The 21,050-nt window shown below is 61.6% G+C and overlaps 1 protein-coding gene across 2 annotated transcripts; it reads left to right on the forward strand.

Annotated features, from left to right (window-relative positions):
• The first annotated feature begins 471 nt into the window (after positions 1-471).
• CDX1 (caudal type homeobox 1) lies at positions 472-20,295 on the forward strand. Of its 2 annotated transcripts, XM_083798612.1 has the most exons (3): positions 472-6,067; positions 14,945-15,090; positions 15,250-20,295. In XM_083798612.1, exons 1-3 carry the CDS (start codon positions 5,641-5,643, stop codon positions 15,454-15,456), a joined length of 780 nt encoding a protein of 259 aa, XP_083654738.1. In that variant the 5' UTR covers positions 472-5,640; the 3' UTR covers positions 15,457-20,295. The 2 variants fall into 2 exon arrangements, with proteins under 2 accessions (XP_083654738.1, XP_083654737.1); XM_083798611.1 differs by having other exon boundaries at positions 14,945-20,295.
• The last annotated feature ends 755 nt before the right edge of the window (positions 20,296-21,050 follow it).

Below are 21,050 nucleotides of genomic sequence, written 5' to 3' on the forward strand. Positions count from 1 at the left end.
TTGGGGACGTGGGGCTGGTGGGGGCTGGATGGGGGAATTTGTCTACTGAGGGTCATGGAGCCGCTCTGTGGCCACGCAGAGGGGCGAGCCCAGCCCTTGGCACCTGCCTGTCTCACCTGAAAGCTCCCATCTCCTCCTCGGCCATCCCATTGTGTCCGACATGCTGCACCCTCGGGCTGAGCACCCACGGGGAGCAGGTTAATGGGTCCACTTTAGGTCCCTCACACTTTTATGAGCTCAAATAAATTCTCTGGGGATCTCTTGATAGACACAACGTTATAGTCTGTCCGCACAGGGATTTTCTGCAATTTGTTTCACCTTTATAACAAGGTACATAGACTCTTTGGATGGAAATTGTCTTCTGAACCATCAGTTCTTGTCCCCGTGTCTGCCTTGGGCATGTGCTTTAGTCTGATCCAAGCAAAAAAGAAAAAAGAAAATGCACCATCCATCCTGAAAGAGAACGTTTCCCTGCAAAGATGTCCTTCTTTTTTCTTTCCAGGATCAAAAAGCCCTTCCCACAAAGACAACACAGCTGAGATCTGGGGCCGGCTTGTTGGCAAGGCAGTGTCATCCCCTCCGTCTCGCTGGGCGAAGGCACACACAAAGGGCACAGCTGGTGACTCCCCAGCCGGGGACGTCGCCGCTTATCTCCTGGTATCTTGGTGCTTGCTGCCCACCGACGGAAATCCAAAGTGGAAAACTTGTGTTTGGAGAGCTCACCTGGTGGTGGCACAGGGCACAAGGAGACATCCAGGCTGGAGGCACCCTGCTTAGGGGCACTCGGTGGGGATCCCTGTCCTGGCCGTGGCTCAGAGCCCCCGCTGGGGGCCAGGCTGCCCCCCGGGCTGAGATGGTGAGCGTCCGAGAGCTGGCTCATACGGGGGGCAGGCAGCGGGGATGTGCTGCACACAGGGCTCTTTGCCAGGCTTTTCCCAAGGGATAAGGACGTGCCTGCTGGGTCCCTGCTGGGAATAGCTAGACAGAGCCATTTCCCGGCACCGTCCCCGTTCCCGAAACAACAGGAGAGGGAAAAACCCGTCGGTGCAATCCTGCTGGGCCCCTTGCACCGGGGACAGGCTCCCGGCACGGTGCAGCGCGCAGCCTGATCCTGAGGGCAGGCAGCTCCCCCTCCTCCCTATAAAGGGGTGACCCCAACGCCCAGCCCCAGACTGGGAGAAGGGGTGATGGGGGCACCCAGAATTCCCAAGAGGAGCCTGCTGGGACTGAGGACAGCTGCTTTGGGATGCCGGGGGGGTCCGCAGAGCCCACAGCACCCGGCAAGCACGCGGCGCCGCACGTCCCCAGCCAGCACCCGGGGCCGGCGCTGGTTCGGGGTCACGGCAGCTCCTGGGAAAGGCCAGCGTGGAGGAAGCCCCAGCGCCGGAGGGACTCGCGCCTGCAGGCGTGTGGGCGGGAGGGAGCAGCTCGGTGACCCCCGCCTCTCCCCCCTGCTTTGCTCACCTCTATTTTGGGCGCCTGCACTTCCATCCGCGGGGCTTGCGGGACGCAGCGATTCCCCCCGGGGCCAGGACAGCTGCAGGGGAGGCTGCCAGAGCTGCTCTCTGCGGAGGTCTCCAGCCTCTAGCAAGGCCAAATAAGTGGCCTTAGAGCTAACGTGGGCTCGGGGCAGTGTGGTGCTGGGTTTCTGGGGGGCACAGCAGCCACCGGGATGGGGATGCTCTGGGGCAGTCTGCTCTGGCATCACAGCAGCTCCGTGACCTCCTGTCCCATCCCAGGATGAGCTGGGAACCCTGGAAAAAAGATATATTTTTAAAGCCACTTTTTTAAAGCTCTTTTAAGCCACCTGAGCCAGGTGAGCTGGCAGGATGGTGGGAAAGGATGTGCAGGAGTCAGAGACAGGTCCCGTGTGCCACCAGGGGGGAGGCAGGTAGGGCAGGAGCAGCAGCTCTCAGCCTTTCCCACTTCTCTGGAGGTTTAACCAGGGCCCGTGGCTTCAGTTCTGAGCCCGTATCAGCCACGAGTCAGCCCGGGAGTTTCGGCATCGCTGTGATGTGGTGCTGAGCCTCAGACCACGAGAGAGGAGCAGAGCACGGCTGGGTCCCCACCCGCCACCACCAGCATGTGCTCCTGGCTGGCTGCAGCTCCTGGGCCCTGCAGAAAGCTGCACCCAGCCCTCATCCAGCCCTTCCCAGAGCTCTGCGGAAGGAGAGGAGCGGGTGGCAGCAGTGCCCAGAGAGGATGCAGGGACAGAAAAGTGCCAGGCTCCTTCCAGAGGGAGCACAGGGCCGAGCACAGAGCACGGGGAGCATCCCGGGGCCGGCCACGGGTGCTTGGAGGCAATGGAGGTGTCAGGGGTAGCGCCGAGCCCTGGCACCGTGGCGGTGCCGTGTCCCTACAGACGCTGCCCTGTCACCTCCTCGGGGTTGGGGTGCTTGGAGGAGGCAGCAGGCAGCAGCAGAGGATGAAATCCCGCTGTCTCCCCCTCCCCGGGGCCTTTCCGCCCCCATCCCACGCGCTCTGCTCACCCCCGCCACCAGCCCTGGTATTAAATGCGCTCCGCGGGGCCCCCGGGAGGCAGCGGCAGGCTCGGGGGGTGAATACTAATAACGGTGCCGTCCGCTTGCCCCAGACTTTCCCACACATCTGCAGCCACTTAACGTGGGAATTGTTAACCCTCTGCGCGCACCGCGCCGGCACAAGGGGAGGGAGCGAGGTTCCCCTGCCCCGGCCACCATCGGGTCTGCGTGAGGCCGGAGGGGACGCAGGGGTCTGACGCAGGACCCTGCAGCTGGGCAGGGTGCTGCAAGGGGTTGCACATGGCCAGAGAGGAGGGGATGGATGCTCTCGGGGCATTCAGTGGGGTCAGGGGTGGCTGTGCTTTGCCCAGCACCGCCCTGCTCTCCAGGATGCTGCTCTGGAGGTGGGCGGCAGGAACGGAGCACGGCAGACGCGCTCTGCTCCCTGCTCTCCTCTGCCCGCAGGATGCTGTCAGGAGGAGCTGATGGTGCAGGGGTGTGTGTGGGGGGCCACACGATGCTGGGATGGGGCAGCCTTGGGCCACGGGGTTGCTCTGGGGGGCAGCGGGGAGGTTAGATACCCATGGGGGTGCTGGGGATCCAGGGGGAAAGGGAAGCTCTGCAGGCATCTCCCCGTCCCTCTGAAAGATCCAGGGGGCTCAGAGCAAGCCGGGGACATGCAGGGCTTGGGTTCCCGTGCTGAGTGCCTCCTCCACGGGTGGAGGAGGTGGTGAGGCCACGGCCTCCCCTGCAGAGCTGCTCCGTCTGTGCTAGCCGGCTGCAGCCCGGCCCTGGGGACCTCCCAGGCCTCCGTTCCCCGGCCCTGAGGCTTCCAGGAGATGGCATCACTCGATCACAGATAGCAGCGCCCAGCCCCAGGGAGAGCCGGGGGAATCCTGACCGCTCTGCCCGGCGTCCTCTTGGTTTCCAGCAGGACTCGCAGGGCTGAAGGGCTGGAAGGGGCTCCCTGGGCTGGGCTTGGTGCTGGGGGTCTCTGGGGAGGATGGAGAGGGCACTGCCACCTCCTCCTGTCCAGCTGGGGACCCCCGGGAGCCCCAACCTGCTCTCCCATGGGACCCCAACGTGGGTGACGTCCTGCTAAACCATGCTGGGCTGAGCACCACGGGACTCTGGACCCTTCGGCCCTGGTCTGCCTGCTGGGACGCTCCTGGAGGCTGCCTGGGGAAAACCTTTAATTCGGGTGGTGTGGAGATGCCAGGGCTGGGCTGGCCCTGGGGGGGAAACGTCCCTCGGTCTGTGGCATGGAGACAGCCGTACCAAGCCCCCGTGCTGGGGTTGGGAGGATGCCAGCCATGGGGGCTCTTCAGGGCCACCTCCACCGCGGGGTGGCGAGGTCTCAGGAGGCAGAGCCTGGGCAGTGCCGGCTCAGGAGGTGGTTTCCCACTGCTGGGATTATTCTCTGCTCCCTTTTGCTCCCTTGTCTCTTATCACCTCTCCGTCTGGTCTCAGCCCGGCTCCCATCTCCCTGCAGGGAGGGGATGTGGCCCTGGGGTACCCCCCCAGCTTGCAGTGCTTTCACCTCACCCCAGGCTGGGGTTTTGGGATGAGGCACACGGGACTAGAACCGCCGGGGGCTGCCAGGTGGGCACAGCCAGCTCTTGCAAAATCTGCCTTGAGCAAACAGCTGACAGCAGAGCCGCACAGGCTCAGGGATGCTCTGGCCCCTCCGTGAGCACGGGAGAGCCCAGGGTGCCATGGGGAGAAGGGGACGGGGAGGGAGCGAGCTGGCACCAGCAGCTGGGTGCTGTCCCCGACCCAGCTACAGCTGGGGACATCCCGGCCAGCCGCAGGGGGAAAGGTGAGAAGTGGCTGTGCATCGCGTGCACTGAGCTCCTCAAACCGCAGTGGCTTTTGTTGCTTTTATTATCATTTTTCTTTTAACCCCACAAGTCTGGGAGGCAATCCCACCCTGAAACCTCGTCTCAGGTTCATAGCCACAATTGGAAAAAGCGCAGAGAGTCTGTTGTTTTATCCCCTCCTCTCAATTGCATCCAAAATCCTTTTTCCATTTTTTCTATTTTTTTTTCCCTTTCTTTCAGTTTGTTATTGTCCAAGTCCAGGCTTGGGGCTGGTGCGGAGAGGCAGAGCGGGGAGGTGCCGACACGTCCTCCTGGCCGCCCCCGCGGGCCTGGGCTTGGGCTGAAAGTGAAAGCCCGAGCCTGCAAACGGCTGTGACTGGAGGTTTCTCCATCAGAAACTGGATGGGGATTTTTTGTTTCTTTAAGACAAAAAACAGATGAGAAACTCCTCTTGCTGCAGGGCTGCCAGCCCTCCGGGGCCATGCCCAAGCCCCAGGACTTTGTGTTTTATGGGTTTCCCTTTTACTTCCCTGTGCAGAACAGCGGGCAGGCCGGGAGGCTGCGCTGGGTGAGGTGTGGAAGTGGCCATGTCCCCTGTCCCAGGGGGTTCAGCAGGGTCTGCTGCCCCCCAGCATTCACCCAGCTCTGTCTGTCCGTCTGTCCTGCTCTCTGGGGCTGGGCCATGGGGCTGGAGGGGTGGGCTTGCCCCCAGATGCTGTAAGAGCAGGGGGACCCAGAGTCGCCCCTTCCCTCCAACCCATTTCCAAGCCAGGCAGATGCTGGTCTGGGCAGGGGAAAGGGAAAGTGCCACCCCACAGCCAGAGTTTGGCGTCCCCAGCGTGGTTGATGGGGCCAATGCCAGGTACAGCCCAACCTGTCCCCTGCCCGCAGTCAGGATTTAATTTGCGGGCTCAGCCCACGGCACCTCGCTCCTGGGGTTACGAGTGGTGTTAGGGACGGGATGAGCTCCTTGGGGGCATCCTCACGTGTGGTGCCAGAGGTGTTGGAGTGTCCCCAGCACCAGTTGCTACAAAGGGACCGTGGGGACACCGGGCTGGTGACCGCCGAGGGGACGCAGGGCCGGCGGGGTGCAGGCGGGAGGTTTGAATCGCCCCGCCGCCGGGGTTCCTGCACTTTGAAATGCAAACCTGCCTTTCAATGCAAATGCTGCGAGAGGTTGGGCCCAATAAAAGCCTGTGGGCAGGGAGGTGCCTGGCCCCGGGACACAGCTCCCCAAGGCGCCCAGGTGAGCGCGGCGAAGGAGGGGCGGCCGCCACCGTGACACCCGGCCCGGCACGGCACGGCACGGCGCAGCATGAGCGCGGAGCCAGCCGGGGAAGATGTATGTAGGCTATCTTCTGGATAAGGACACCAACATGTATCCCAGCCCCGTCCGGCACCCCAGCCTCAACCTCAACCCCCAGAACTACGTGCCGGGGCCGCCCCAGTACTCGGACTTCGCCAGCTACCACCATGTGCCGGGGATTAACAGCGACCCCCACCACGGGCAGCCGGCGGCCGCCTGGGGCTCTCCCTACACCCCTGCCAAGGAGGACTGGCACTCGTACGGCACCGCCGCCGCCTCGTCCACCGCCAACCCGGGGCAGTTCGGATTCAGCCCCCCGGATTTTAACCCCATGCAGCCGCCGGGCTCTGGACTCCTGCCTCCGCCCATCAGCAGCTCGGTCCCCCAGCTCTCCCCTAACGCACAGAGGCGCACCCCGTACGAGTGGATGAGGCGCAGTATTCCCAGCACCAGCAACAGCGGTAAGGAAACCCCCCGGCCCCGCGCCCTGGCTCGCTCCTCTGCACAGAGGAGCCCTCGGCTTGAAGTCCTGCAGGGTCGGGTCCCGCTATGGGGTCTGTCACTGCAAGGGAGGGACAGAGCTTGTGTGGCCACCGAGGTGGCTTGGACTGAGGATGGGCATGGAGGGTACCAGCACGCGGGCTGCCCTGTCCTTCCTTGTCCTTCCTTGTCCTCACCAGCAGCTGGGGTTAGTGGATGGTTTCTGCCTTGCATATGGCTGGAAAGTCCCAGCCAGCCTCTGACCTCTCATCCCTGCCCTCGTCTGCTGCTGCTGGAGGCTTGCTCTGCAAGCAGAGCCGGAGACCTGTGGGGTTGTGGGGTGCTCTGGCTGCAGGCAGCCCGACGGGCGCTTTTGGAGGAGCCCTGCCCCACCCTGCACTGCTGGGGCACTCACCCATTATTGAGTTGGTGACGGGCAGGCTGTTGATGTGTGCGAGTGCGTGTGTGCAAGGCTGTGGCTGTGCGCGTGAGCAGTGAGCGTGGCCGTGCATCTGGTCAAGCTACGGTGCAGTAGCTGTGTGCACGGCGTGTGCAAGGAGAGCCTGAACCAACATGTGAGGGTGTGTGTGTGCAGGCGTGTGTGTGCATGTGCAAGGTGACCTATGCGGTGTGCCTGGCACCTGTAGTGTGTGGGCACATGTGTGCAGGGCGCATTCAGTGCAGGATGTGCAAGGCTCTGTGTGCAAGGCGCTTGCTGCGCGGGGTCAGTGAGTGTGCACGGGCGATGCCGCACGCTCTGTGCGCGTGCAAGGCGCGGCGCGCTGGGTGCCATGCGCAGGGTGCGTGTGGGTGCGCAGGGTGCTGCGTGCCATGCGTGAGGGTGCCCCCGCTCCGGTGCCTGGCACCGGGTGGCCCTGCTGTCCCTGTCCCCTGTCCCTGGGGTCCTGTCCCCGCTGAACTCCTGACCCGGGGGGGGGAAGTGTCTGGGCCCCTGCAGCCCCCTGCCCGCAGGCCGCCCCGCTGCCCACTTCAAAGGCGGTGGGCAGTCACCCCTCGGGGCCAGCCCAAATTGACAAGGCCTTCGCTTTGTCATGGAGATGCTGGCCGGCTCCTTTGGCAGCGAGGTGAGGTGTGGGGCCCTTTGTCCTGCCCTGCCCGTGCCCTTTCATGTTCCCCTCCGGGGTTCCCAGCCTACGCCTGGCCAAACCACCATCCTCTCCCTCGCCAGCCCGTGCAGGGCTCCCAGATTAAAGATGCACATCAAGGTGCAAAATGTCTCCGTTTTAGGCTTGCTTTTGGTTCCCCGCTGTCACCGCGTGGGGCTGGCCCCATGCACGGTGCTGGGGCGGTGATGGCCAAGATCCATTCAGAGGATGTGTGGTGCCAAGGGGCTCAGACCAGAGGTGCCTGGGGTCTCCCTGCATGGAAAACTGCTCCGTGGCTGCGCCGGGTGCGTGGTGGGGCTGGGGTCGGGGCTGTCCCAGTGGGAGCAGGGGCTGTGGTGGGCAGGCAGAGCATCCCGGGGGGTGCAAACAGCTAGCGCCGGTCTGCAAGCAGGAGGAAAGAGGCAGGCTGGTATTTCCTGGCCTGTTTTAAGCTCTGAATAAACCTATTTAGGAAAAATGCCCCCCTCCTTGTAGGCAGTGAATGGGACCCCACAGCTTCTGCAGCTTCTGTTGGTCTGAACTCACGTTTGTTTTTTTTTGAGAGAGGTGGGAGAGGAGATGAAAAAATGAAAGCGGGGAGAAAGACATCAGCACACCTCTCCTCTGGCTCAAGGGACTGAGATAGACCGGGGGCTTGAAAGTGCCCCTTGATTGAGTTACGTGGCAAGTGAGTGATTGAATTCTGGAAAAATCAGTAGCTGCTCAGTTTGTATCTCTGAGATTAAACACATACAAAGGAGCAAATAAACCAGCCGTCGTCCCCAGTGAGCTGGGCGGCAGCAGCAAAATCCCCCTGGGTTGGATGGGCACCTTCTGCAAATGCCCTCCCCTGGGGTTTCTCTCCCGGGCTTCCCTTTAAAATAAGTGAGCTGCAAATACTGCAGGCACTTTTCTCCATAAAGCTTGAAAATGAGCAGAGCAGAGATGGGTTTGACATAGATAAGGGTGAGATTCTGGAATGAATTGTTTTATTGAAATCAATAAACTGGGCATTAATCAGCCTGGATAGATTAACTGCCCCTCTCACCGCTGTGGGAATAGGAAGTGAATACATGTTCTTTCTTGCTATAAATATCAAGAGTTTCTTTGCGAACGCCGTAAATCATAATACTTCAAGAGGGTTGTAAATTGAGGTTCCCTCTCCGTCTTCCCTTGTATAAACAGCCATCAGCTGCAGTTTGAAAGCTTTGGGGAAGGAGCTGTGCTTTGCTGAGAGGCGATTTTACACACGGCCTGCGAGTGTGCTGGGGGTGCTGCGCACACGAAGCAGAGCCTGAGAAAAATCGGAGAGAAATCTCCCAGTGACTCACCACAGTCAGGCTTATGGGGTGCGGATTTGGTACACCTCTTGCTAAATACATGAGCTAGCCACAGCAGAGGGCAAAACCCAGCCCGGGCAGCAGCAGGGGCTGTGATGCAGAGCTCTCAAAATCAGGAATTAGAGGGAACAAGACCTCCCCAGGCCTCCTTTTCTTTCCCGAGCATCACCTCTTTTTCTGCTCATAAAATCTTCACGAGTGGAGTGTCAAAGCCTTGCGCTTCCTCCTTATTCACAATTATTTGCAAACTTCCTTGTGAATTGCACCCCTGCTCTATAAAAAGCTCAGGAAAGTGCTGGAAATGGCAGCGCGCTGAACTTTGAAGTTCACCCCCTGCTCGTTAGTTATGTAAATGCCCGGGTGCTGCCGCGGGGCCGGCCTTTATGTTACTAATGGAGCTGGCTGCGGCTAAATATTGCAAGTGAAAGTGCGCCCGGGGCATCCCCGGGGAGCTGAAGGCGCTTGGGGCAGCACGGTGTGGGTGCCCACGGTGCGAGTGCCCATGGTATGGGTGCCCGTGGTGTGAGCACCCGTGGTGTGGGTGCCCGTGGTGTGAGCACCCATGGTGTGAGCACCCATGGTGTGAGCACCCGTGGTGCGGGTGCCCGTGGTGTGGGTGCCCGTGGTGTGAGCACCCGTGGTGTGGGTGCCCGTGGTGCGAGCACCCATGGTGTGAGTACCCGTGGTGCGGGTGCCCGTGGTGCGAGCACCCATGGTGTGAGTACCCGTGGTGCGGGTGCCCGTGGTGCCCAGGCAGCTCTCGGGGTGGCAGGGAGCAGATACAGATGCTCTGAGCATGAACGGGGTTCGACCCGCTGGGCGTGCAGTTCTCAGCTCCACTCCGGCTCCATTTTCTGTTTCCAGCTCTGTTTTCCTTGTTCAGCTCTAAGGAGATCTCTGACAGCTGGAGGCAACATTAAAACCCTCGTTAACGAGACGCAGCAGCCCCGTGCAGGCAGGGTTCGCATTGGCACGGGGTGTGTTGGGCAAAGGAGGTCCCTGCATGGGTTCTCCTATAGGCCCCCATTTTTGGGATGTGGCTGCTCCCCATGAAATCCTTTGCTCCCCCGTGTCACCCGGTGTGGCTGCATGTCACTGGGGGCCCCACCGAACTTCTCCCCTTGAATTATTAACCCACAACCTGCTCCTGGCCTCCGCTGGGGTTTGCTGAACGCTTAGCTGGCCAAGGTACAGGCGGCTCAAACTTTCCTAGAATTGACTTTCCTTGAACAAAAGGGGCTTCCCTGGAGCACTGGAGGTCCCTACGTGCTGGGCTGGGCTGGCTAATACCCCGGGATTAGCCGAGGGACACTTAAACCCCCCCGGCCAATGGAGATGTTTCCTGCAGGGGACCCTTCAAGGACGCCCGCTTCGGCGCTGTTAGCTTTGCGATCGCCCGGATAAGGGGACGGATCCTTCCCCGGCGCTGAGGCCGTGAAGGGGGAGAGGGTCCAAGGCTGTGTCAGCTGCCCCCTGAAGCTCTAGAGGATCCAAGCAGGGTTCTATGCCTTGGGGCTGGATGCGGACCCATGCCACGGGGGCGATGCTCCGTGCTGGCACCCTGCGCGTCCTCGCGGCGCGGTCTTTGACCCCGCGCAGGAGACTGCCCGGCGGCACTCGGCGAGGCGCTCGTAAAACCAAGGAGCAGCCCCAGGAATGCGCCGGTTGCCAAAATAAAGGCTTGAATCACTGCGGTGCTGGGAAGCGCCGGCCCCAACGCCCAGTCTCGGGCTGCTGCTCCGTGGCCGAGGGCTGGGATGGGGACGCGTGGCCACCTCCGGCATCCTGCCCGGCCGGGGCCAGCCTGCGCTCCCCTGCTCTGCTCTGAGCTCCCCACACCCGGCTCTGCCCCGGCCGCTTCTGCTCCTTCCCAGCAGCTGCCACCCCTGGCTGGCTGTGCCCCGGGTCCTGCTCCTGGCTTTGCCAGCCCCAAAACCCTGGTATACAGCCCCTGCTCGTATTTGTAGCAAAGCCGCAGGGCTTTTTTGGAAGCGCTGAGCTCAACCTGCGTACAAAGGCTCCAAAGCCATCGGGATCCGTCCGTGCGGTTTTGTAACCGAAACATTTCCAGTGCTCGACCTCTCGAGTCAAATGAGATTTTATTGCCGGTGGGGTGGCCATGGCAGCATTGCTGCTTCCTCCGAAGCCTTTGGCTCCAGGAAGAACTCCCTGGCGTGGTTCGGTGTTGGCGCGGGGGGGGCGGTGGGTACGGCTGAGCCCTGCCTGCAGCCCAGCAGCTCGGAAATCGGGATCCACGTGGCTGTGTCCTTCGTGCTGCTTGTCCCATCCATCACACCCTGCTTACTGGGGCAGGTGGGAAAGGGCTGGGAATACGGCGAGGAAGGGGAAGGCTCGTGATGCCTGCTGGTCCCAGCACCGGGGGCACTGCTGGTGTTTAACCCCCTGGCACAGGGCTCTGGGTGGCTGCCAGAGCTGCAGCCTGGGGGGCTCCTGAGCGTGTGGGGGGGGCTCAGCCCCTTCTGCAGACGGTGCGGGTTCTGGAGCTGCCGTTTCCAGCAGGTTTGGGGACAGTGAAATGTGCTGGGCTGTCTGTCCCCAGCACCAGCACAGAGGGGTCGTGGTCGCCTCTGCTCGGCAGAGGGAGCATCGGCCCCTCCGTGCAGCACAGCTGGAGCACAGCTGGCTGCCGGCTGAGGGTGGCTCCAGCTGGGAGGGTCCCGAGTGTTAGGAGCTGACCCCAGCCCTTGTCTCGGGGTCTCTGTCATGGGGCATTGCCATGCTGGCTGCCCCCTGTCTGCATTTTCCCCTATGGAGCTGCAGGAGGATGGGGGGAGGGTTAGGCTCCCCAGAGGGTTCACGGCTCTGACCCTGGGGCTCCATTCGGGTTTGGCATTACTTCCGTGCCTCGGTTTCCCCATCCACAGCTCTGCCTTGGCTACATCAGGGCAGAGGGAAAGTTTTCATTAAGGCTTTCACTGGGGAGAAATGTAGCACGCATTCTTCTAGGATGAGGGGGGTTTTATCCTCTTTGCAAATAGATGCTGCTCCAGAAAAAAAGCAGCTGGATCATGGGGTGAAAGCTCCTTCCCTGGTGATGGGACTCTCGCCCAAAAGGTTTTCTATGTGTTGCTCCAAGACAGCTCACGGCAGCCCAATTTTTTTATGCCAGTCATGCGAGGAGCCTCTGGGCAGCAGGGCGTGCAAAACCTCGCGGCGCCAGCTCCATCCCCACCAGCACCTCCCGTGCAAAGAGCCCTGCAAGGCGCCTGGCACCCAGACCGGCACGTGCCCGTGTCCCCAGGCCTCGGGGACGTCTACTGATGTGGCGGTGAGCTCTCATCTCCTCGGCTCCAGCAAGGGGCTGCCATACCCCTGCTTTCTGCGTGCTGCCCTGATCGGAGCCCTGATGGCTGCGGCGCTGCTCAGCGCAGAGCCAGGGCTTGCAGCCGCCGCAATTTTGAGCTGCTTTGACCTGTGAAACGGAGACCTTTGGGAAACGGTGCAGGACTATGCTCCTCCCTGGTCTGAGCTCAGCTGTTCCCAGAGTTGCTCCGCGCCAGCCTTAAAACACCCCCTCGCCCTGCTGCCTATCCGTTTGGGTGCAGTTTCTTGCCAAAAGCCATCCCTTGGGCAGACTGGGGCTGGAGAGCGAATTCCAGCCCCCTGACAGCCCCCAACATCCCGCAGCGCCTTCCATAGCCCGGTGGGTGCAGAGCTGGGGATGAACAGTGCAGGGCTGGGGCTTGCTTTTTCCCTTCCTCTGCCCCTGCTCTGGAGGCAGGGAAGCAACAACCCTGTGTCACCAGGGCTGCGCGACCCCGACCTGTGCGTCCCAGAGATGTCCCAGTGCCGTGGTGCAGTGCGGGGATCTCCGGGGTCCCCATCCCCATCCCCAAGGCTGCCCTAAGGAGAGAATGAGGGCTGGGGGTCTCCCCCAGTGCGTGTGTGAGCGCATGTGTGTGCACGCTCAAGAGTGTGTCCTCTGGGGCCTGTGCAGCGTGTTAAAGCCATTCCCTTATCTAATCGTGGCTCAGGTGAGCGCTATTAGGGTTACACATTAACAGCAGTAACGATGCCCTCTCCCCTTGAAGCCACGGGCCCTGCCTTGATCCCAGTGCTGAAACCCTTCCCATGGATGTCTTGATTTGGCTGCTCCAGCTGCTCTTTGGGCTGGATTTTTGGGGACGAGAAGGATGAACGCACGATGGGGCTGGGCGGGCTGGTGGCAGGAGAGGGGAAGACGCTTTGCAGGACCTCAGGGGGCAATCCGGGCTCCTTGCACCCCCTGCCCCATCCGTACTCCCTCCAGCAGCCACAGGCTGTGCCACAGACCTGGGATAACCCCATCCACCTCCACTGGGTCCACTGGAAAAGTTGGGGGCTGCCCCATCCCTCTGCCCCTGAGCTCCCCATGGTGGCACTGGGGCACGAGGGGTCCCCGCGAGCAGTGGGGCTGGCTCAGCCCAAATTTCCTCTTTCCTTTCACAGGGCCATAAAAGGGCCGCCGAGGGAGAGCTAAGCGTAACTCCGCATTGACATTCAAGGGGGCTGCATTATTCATTGTCAACAGTATTTCTTGCAAATCCCTTTCTTGTCCTTGTGAATCACCCACGATACATTCCTGAATTCAGCAAACATCGCCGAAACCGGCAATTAGTCGAGGTGAATAACTCCATCTCTGGCTTGGCCACGAGTGCCCTGCTCAGCTCCTTGCTCCCCAATTTTTGGCACAGGGGCAGGATGCGGCAGAGCTGGGAACCCGACAGGGATGAGCAACCAAGAAGGAATAAAAAAAAACGGTCTGTGATGGATCTGTTTACGGCTGTGGCAGAAAATAATAATTCCTGCTAAAATTTCTGGCATATGTGGTATCCACAAACCACCTTATTTCTGTATTCTTTATTTTAGCTGTCAATTCTGTTGCTTTTCAGCTGTTCTGTTTTATTTTTTTTTCACCAAGCAGTGGCATTCAAATAGTAATATCGCAAATAAGAGACTCGCTTTTCAGTTATTATCTCTTCAGAAAAGGTTTTGCTTTCAAAAGAAAAAGAAAAAAAAACCCTACGGGAAAGCAGATATCTCGTAGGATTCCCTGAGGCTGGCGCAGATTCAGAGAGGGTGTGTGGCTTCTCAGGGAGCTGTTCACTATGTGCAAATTTAATTTACTTTGTAACCCCCCCCCGCGAATTGCTCTGCTGGCAAATTTGGGAAGCAGGAGCCCCGTGTGTGTGCCGCGGGGTGGTGGGAGGGCGACGGGCGGCCGCGGTCCCTCACTGCGTGTCTGCTGACACGTCCACGAAGAGCTTGCTCAAATTCATTTTTACCTTATTTTGTGCCTGCAAAGTCACCTCCTGTGGCAAGGCGCCCGCACACCGCAGCACACACCTTGCTCAGGGCCATGGGCAGGAGCGGGACCGCGGCTGCCCCGACCCGGACGGGCAGGAGGGCGGCTGCTGCCTGCGTGTTATCAGCTTCCCGTCACCGCCCGGCGCTGGGGGGGTCGTCCCAAGGGATGCTCAGGTGATGACCACCCCTCCAGGGCGCTAAAAAGTGAAATTGAGCTGGTTCATGGGCAAACCGACAAGCCGGGCGGGAAGGTGTTTCTGTGTGGAGTCTCTGATGTCTAGTAACATTGAGCCCACGCTGGAGTCTCTGTGGAAGTGCAGCTTTGCTCCACTCTGCCCAAACCCCAGCTCCCACCGGGCTGGTCAGGATTTGGTAACACCTCTGGGACTTCCCAGTGCTCCTGCCCCTTCCCGTGGCAGCAGCACTGCTCCTGGCAGCTGACGTTCAGGAGATGAAGGCCACGGGTGTCTGCCGGCCTGTGTCTACGTGCAGACTGACGGAGGAGCTGATGGGAAGGCGGCTGTGCCACTTTGCACTGTAATTTTCTTCTAGAAAGCACCTTTCGTGGCACCATGCAATGGATACAGCTCCGTCCGAACCTGGGGGAACCCAAGAACAGAGCTCCCTGTGTTTTCCCTCTTCGCCCTGTCCTGATCCGTGTGCCTTAAAGTGATGGCACCGTGGGCTTGGGCTCCGTGGCCAAGAGCTGGGCTCCCCGCAGCCCTCCCAGGCCGGCCGTGTGCTGGCTGCCTGTGCTCTGTGTGCTCAGCCCGGGGCTGCAGCACTGCTCCTCTCGGGGATGGCACATCATACCACATGGGATTTACAGCCCATCACCTTGGGATGCAGCTGAACCCCTCCTGCCCTTCCCACCGAGCCACTTCCCCTACTCCCAAGTGTTTTCCAACACAGAGAAACACCCTGGCATTACGCAGGATGGGCGTCAGATCCCATAGGAGCCCCTGACTCTCTTGCCCCTGGGTCCCAGTTCATCTCCACGTTTCTCCAGAGCCACCCATGGGGTTGTGCAGCTCCCCAGTGCCCTCGGGGATGCTCCTGCCCCCCAGCCCCTCTCGGCTCACCCTGACTCTGCTTCCTCTGCCAGGGAAGACCAGGACGAAGGACAAGTACCGCGTGGTGTACACGGACCACCAGCGCCTGGAGCTGGAGAAGGAGTTCCACTACAGCCGCTACATCACCATCCGCCGCAAGGCCGAGCTGGCCGCTGCCCTGGGGCTCACCGAGCGGCAGGTCAGTGCTGAAATGGGGAAAACCTGGTGGAATTGGGGCTGGGAGAGGGCAGCGCTGCTCCCACGCAGCTTCCAGCCCCCGGGATTCCCCCCCTGGCCTAGCGGTGCTCATCTTTGTCTGTGTCCCCTTCTCTGCATGGCTATCGGTGTCTTTCCACAGGTGAAAATCTGGTTCCAGAACCGGCGGGCGAAGGAGCGGAAGGTGAACAAGAAGAAGATGCAGCAGCAGAGCCAGCCCACCAGCACCACCACGCCGACCCCCCCGGCCGTGGGCACGCCGGGGCCCATGGGCGCCCTGTGCGGCAGCAGCGCCCCGAGCCTCGTCTCCTCGTCGCCGCTGACCATCAAGGAGGAATTCATGCCTTAGCCCCCTTCGCCAGCTCCGGACACCGAGAGATAAGCACTACGGGTCGCCATGCTCCGAGGAGTGACGGTCCCTGCCCAAAGACCCCCTGTCCCCGGCTGAACTCGGGGGCAGCCAGCGAGGCTGGGCCAGGTGGCACCGTCACCTCCCCGAGGGGCTGGTGGGCTCTGTCCTGCACACAAACCGTGGGTTAGGTAGTACTGCTCTCCCGGGGGAAACGCGCTGCTCTGGTCTCTGCTAGCTGTAGCCCCAAGGACGATCACAGAGCCGGCAGGACGGGCGTTAGGTGGTGGTGGAGGATGGCTTTCCTGGGGCACGTCGCATGGAGCTGGTGGGATGCTTCCTTCCCGGTCCTCCCAGCGATCCAGCTGCCTGCTGCTTTTGGGGGCGGTTCAAGCGAGACTGAACTAGAGGAAAGGTTTGGCTGGACTCGAGGCAGAACAAATCTCAGCTGAGCTGCGGGATCTGCCACGCCAGGGAGGGGGATGCCCACGGCGGAATGAGATGGACGGTGTGAGCCGGACAGGACGCTCAGTGGTGGGGCCTGAGGAGGAACAGGGGCTCCTCCAAAGCCGGGTGATGGCAGCGAGCTGCAGCACCATCTGGGCAAGTGCCCCCCGTGTCCCCCAGCCACCACGCCTGCGTCCCCAGCTCCATCCATGTGGCCACAAAGAGCCACCAGGAGACGTGCCAGACCTTCATCCCATAACTGAACCGCTCGCTGAGGTCTGAGACCACCTTCCAAGGTGGGAAGGACAAGAAGAAGAAGGTTTGTCATCGGGACAGGGCAGAAGAGCCAGCCCCAGGGGTCACACACCGACCCTAAGCACCGCAGAGCCTTGCACCGAGCTGCACCCACGGTGCGGGAGCAGAGCATCCTCCGGGGGGGGCCCTGAGAGCCACCGGGCGTTCGTCTCCCACCAGCGGGGCATCTGTTGGGGTTGGGGGGAGAAGCGTGTATGGGACCGAGTGTTCAGACCCTGTCACAGCTCCGTGATGCTGCACCAAGGTGCTGCAGCTGCCGCATCCACCAGAGCCACTGCTGGGGCTGTCGTGGGGAGAGGAAGGGTTGGCGGTGTGAGGTGAAGGAGAGCTTCCAGGGACAGAGGGGCAGTTTTCTTGTAACCCAAAGGACTCGGGGTTTTGTTCTCCCAGTCGCCCTGCATGCACTGTATGACCTCTTGCCCCCTGCATGCCCATGGCCAGTAATCAATGCCCTTTTTTTTTCCTGCTGGAAAACTGCAGCTAAAAAGCCTTTCATCCCACTGACTCCTGGGATAATATTAGCCCAGCTAATGTACAGCCCAGTTTTGGATTCCCCAAGGCGTGCAGCTGCCCAAGACCAAGGCAAGGATGCAGGGGCCCTGCTTGCCCTTTCCCAGCTCTGTCCCTCCAAGCCCCAGCAGGGACGAGAGGCAGAGATGTCCCCGCTGCCCGCACAGCCCTTGCACCCAGCACTGCCTGTGCACCGAGCCCCTTGCCCATCCTCAGCCCCTTCTCGCCCCGAGATCACAGTGTCCGGGGGCGCTGTGGCTGTTGCAGGACCCCGTGGGTCCCTGCAATCCCGCTGTGCCCGCAGCCCCTCTCCAGCTCATGTAGGATTTACACCTCCCCTCTGTGGGGACACCTCCCTGGGGCCAGCTCGGTGGTGAGGACGAACACTGGCACTGGCTGGGGACTTCGGCTCATGGCTCGTGTATATAAGGCAAAACTGGTTTTCCTTTTCATTTTTTAGGCATCAGTTAAAATAAAAACAAGCAGGAATCCTGCGTGCCACAGATGCGTTGCTGCTTCCTCATGCCCTGGGTGCTTCTGCGGCAGGGCAGGGATGTGGCTGCGGGGACAAACCCGCACCGGCGTCCCCAAACGGGGCCGAACAGGCGGGGAGGGCAGGGACAGAAGCCTGGACGCAGCAGCCTGGCCCCGTGGGCTGGTAGCAGCACGCCGTGTGCCCAGCACGAGGGAGGCACGAGGTGGCGTGGGGTGGCGTGGGGTGGCCACGTCCCACCCCTTGGCCACGGCGGGGGTGGCCGTGCCGGGGGTGGCCGGGGGAAAGGGTGAGGCCGGGCCTCGCTGGTGGAGGCCAAAGAACAAGGCCGGCTGCCCACGGACGTGGCCGCCGCCGATTGGCGCCTCCCGGCCTCTAATCTCGTTTTATGGCTGTTGACGGGCTGAATATCCTCCTTGTCCAAGAAGAGCAAACAGAGAACGAGGATGTGAGATAGCGCCTGGGACAGCTGGCATCGGTGCCCGGCCGCGACGGAGCGGGCATGGGTGGGCCCGGCCCGGGCACTGCTGGCTTTGCCGTCCTCTCCCTTCCTCGTCCCGTCGTCGCCTCTCCATCCCAGCCACATCCCAGCCGTCCTGCAGGGCACCGAGCCAGGGGCTGCCCTCAAATCCCTGCCCAAAACGGCTCCTCCAGCCCCCGAAACATGCCAGGGGGAGGCAGGGATGTGCACAGAGAGGTGCCTGGGCAGGGAAGGTGGATGTGGAGGGACATCTGCTGTGGGATAAAGTCCTCCTGGGCAGGGCAGATGGAGGAGCCGGGGCAGGATGAGGCGGTGTTGCAGAGAGAAGGACAGAATAAAGTTTTTTTTTTCCTGACCTTCCAGGAGTGGCGGCACCTACTGCTGCGCCCTGCTGCGCTGGGCTCACCGGCACGGTGTCTGGGTGCCCAGCACATCCCTCTGTGCGCCCTGCTACAAGGGGATACGGGGCTTTGGTAGCTGAAAGGTTGGGGAGGCAACGGGAACGGAGCTGGTGCCACAAGGTTGAAGGGAAGGGAGTGGACGGGCTGCCTGCCCAAAGGGCTGCACCCTGCTGGGCGCCAGGGTGCCCACGGGAGGGTGCGGGCAGAGGGAAGATTCTCTGCCACCGCCCCGGAGAAGCTCCCGGTACCGTTGACACGATGAAATTCCAACTGATACCCTAACCAGGTGCCTGCCTGTTTGCACAGCAGGGTAAAAGTCCAGCGAGCCGCGGGGCTGTGCCCTTGGGTTGCTGCTGCCTGTGTGTGCTCAGGGAGCAGGCGCTGGCGGGAAGGGGCCATAAATGCGCCCACACGCCCAGCACCCCTTCCCCCAACACACACACACACACCCCTCGGCTGCTGACGGAAGGCATCTGCCATGTCCCCGCTCCCCCGTCCTCCCCTGCCTCCCTCCGGCCACCATTTCATCAGGGCTGTGGGGTCACCGTGTCCCCGCTGGTCCCCGTGTCCCCACCGGCTTTGGCACCCAAAGCTCCTGGCCATGCATCACCCTGATGGTCGGAGCCCTGGCAGGTGACAGACGCATTTTTAGCACCCCTGGCAGTTGCCTCCTGAGTTGCACAGCCCCACACATCACCATGGCTTTACGGGGACAGTGGGTGGCACTGCCAAGGGACCCTGGGGACTGTCCCCAGCAAGCCCCCGCGGTTTCTTCCCACTCCTTCCTCTGTGCTTCCCACTGGCTCACGCTGCCTGGCCGCACCCCTCCTCAGAGAAATCTTGAAATAATCCTCAAAATAAGGCCACGCACAGCAGGTGGCCGGCAAGGCAGCAGCCTCCGGCACGGCACGGTTCCCGGCGCTGACGAACGGGAGCACTGCGGCGGCTGCTGCCTTCCCCGTGCCCCACGGAGCAGATCTGGGCACGGCCCCGTCCTGCTGCCAGGCACCTCCCCAGGTGCTGCTGGGCCGTGAACAGGGTGGGCAGGGGGCTTCCCCTGGCCAGGGGGCTGCTTTTTCCCTGCCCACTGGTGCCCATCAGGCATGGCATGGGGCTGGAGAGGTGCGTGTTCTCCCCAGTGCCAGGTTCTGGGGACTGGGCAGAGCTGTGCAGTGCTGCTGTCCTCTGCCTGAGCTCCCCTGGGGTTGCTGGGGTTCCCAGAGCAGGCTGCTCCTCCTGGGAGCTCCCCCCTGGCTCCTGCTGCCTCTCGCAGGTGCTGTGGCCCGGTTTGGGTCTCCAGGTGGCTCTGGGGTGATGCCAGACTCGAGCCAGCTCTGAAATGAGAAGCTGGAGCACCCCGGATGCTCATAATTGGGTCTACACCCTGCCGGTCCCAGGGGATGGAGAGCTGGTGGCCCTAGCACAGCAGCACCAGCTGAACCCCAAAAGCGAGTTCTAGGCACAGAGCATCCCACAGACAGCAATATCAGTGCAGTTTTGGGGTAACACCAGCCCTGGGTGTCTCTGCCCTAGTGATGAGAAGAACAAGGCTCAGAGGGTGCCCACGGAGGGCTGGGCTGTTTGTGCAGGGCTTGGACCGTGCAGGTGGCACGGGGCTGGGGCAGCTGTAACAAGCTGCCACCAGCCTGCCCCCGCGGGACACTTCTCTTGAGGTGGATCCGGAGGGAAAAGGCTGAAGGGATGATTCAGATGGCACGGGCACGAAAGGCAAACAAAGCATCGCTGCCCCGAGCAGGAAGGGCGAGGCTGGGACAGCGAGATACGGCCCCGGGCCACCAGCCCAGGCAGCTGGGCTCGGCTTTCCCCATGCATCCCAGGAGAGGGAGAAGCGATGGATAAGACCGAGACAAGGAAAACCCAGCTTGGTGACTTCCCAAAAACCACTTTTTTTTTTTTTTTTGAGGAAATTGCGGGTCTGAAAAAAAAAAAAGAGACGTTTGTTGGATTATGCAGTTTGCTCCTTCCTCTTTTCCCCCTGGGGAACCCAGGTAAATGTTAGCTCTCAAAGACCCACTGTGCAAACGCTGAGGCACTTCACCAGCGCTGGGCTTTGCAGAAATGTCTCTTTATTCTCATGATCTGTTTCCTTTTGGGGAAATTATTCAAAAGCGTTTGAAGAGCTGTAGGAACAGGACCTCCAGGAGGTTTTGGGGAGATGTGGGGCCTCGGTTCCAGCCCTGTCCCCCTCCACAGCCCCAGAGCCACCTGCTGAGCCTTAAAGCTCAGCAAAGCCTCTGGGGACATTTCTCACCACAGCAGTGGGAGGAGGAGCCGCAGATCAGCTCCTTGCCTCCTCCCTGGGGATTTGGCTGAGCACGAGGGGGAAAAGCCCCCATTTCCCTGGCTGTCGGGGCTGTAGGATCCCACTGACAGCTCAACAGGAACACCTGAGCCCTGGGGACAGGAGCTGCGCTCCAGTGCTGGGGACAGCACTGGGGACTGCTGTCCCCACTGGGACCTGCCCCAGGCGCACTGGGATGCGCTGGTCCTGCCCAGAGGGACCGAGGGCTGCTGAGCATCCCCTGCCCCGGGCTCCGGGCTCTGTGACAGCACGGGCACGAGGCACTTTGGAGCTGCTCGGGCTCCAGCTGTGCCCTGCCAGAAGGAAAACCAGCGTGGGGCTGGCCGGAAAGGTGCTGGGAGCTTCTGGCACTTGCTCTGCTGCCACCACCCCCTGGGACATGTGGGAGCACCGGGTGCCCAGCGGCAGGGCACCCACGGGACCTGACGCATCTGTGGGTTTGTGTAAAACAGCATCCACTCCTCCTCGCTGCCCTGGTGGGGGCTGAGGACCCCAACCCCTCCCGGCAGGGGCTCGTTTGACAGACAGCCCTTCTCCAGCCTGCCAAGAGCCGTCCCCTCCCTCCCTGCCTGCTCAGCACGCAGCCATCCCCAACTCCAGGCAAACCTTGCTGCCAGCTCCGCT

This window comes from Anser anser, assembly GCF_964211835.1.
Source record: "Anser anser genome assembly, chromosome: 14".
NCBI lineage: Eukaryota > Metazoa > Chordata > Aves > Anseriformes > Anatidae > Anser > Anser anser.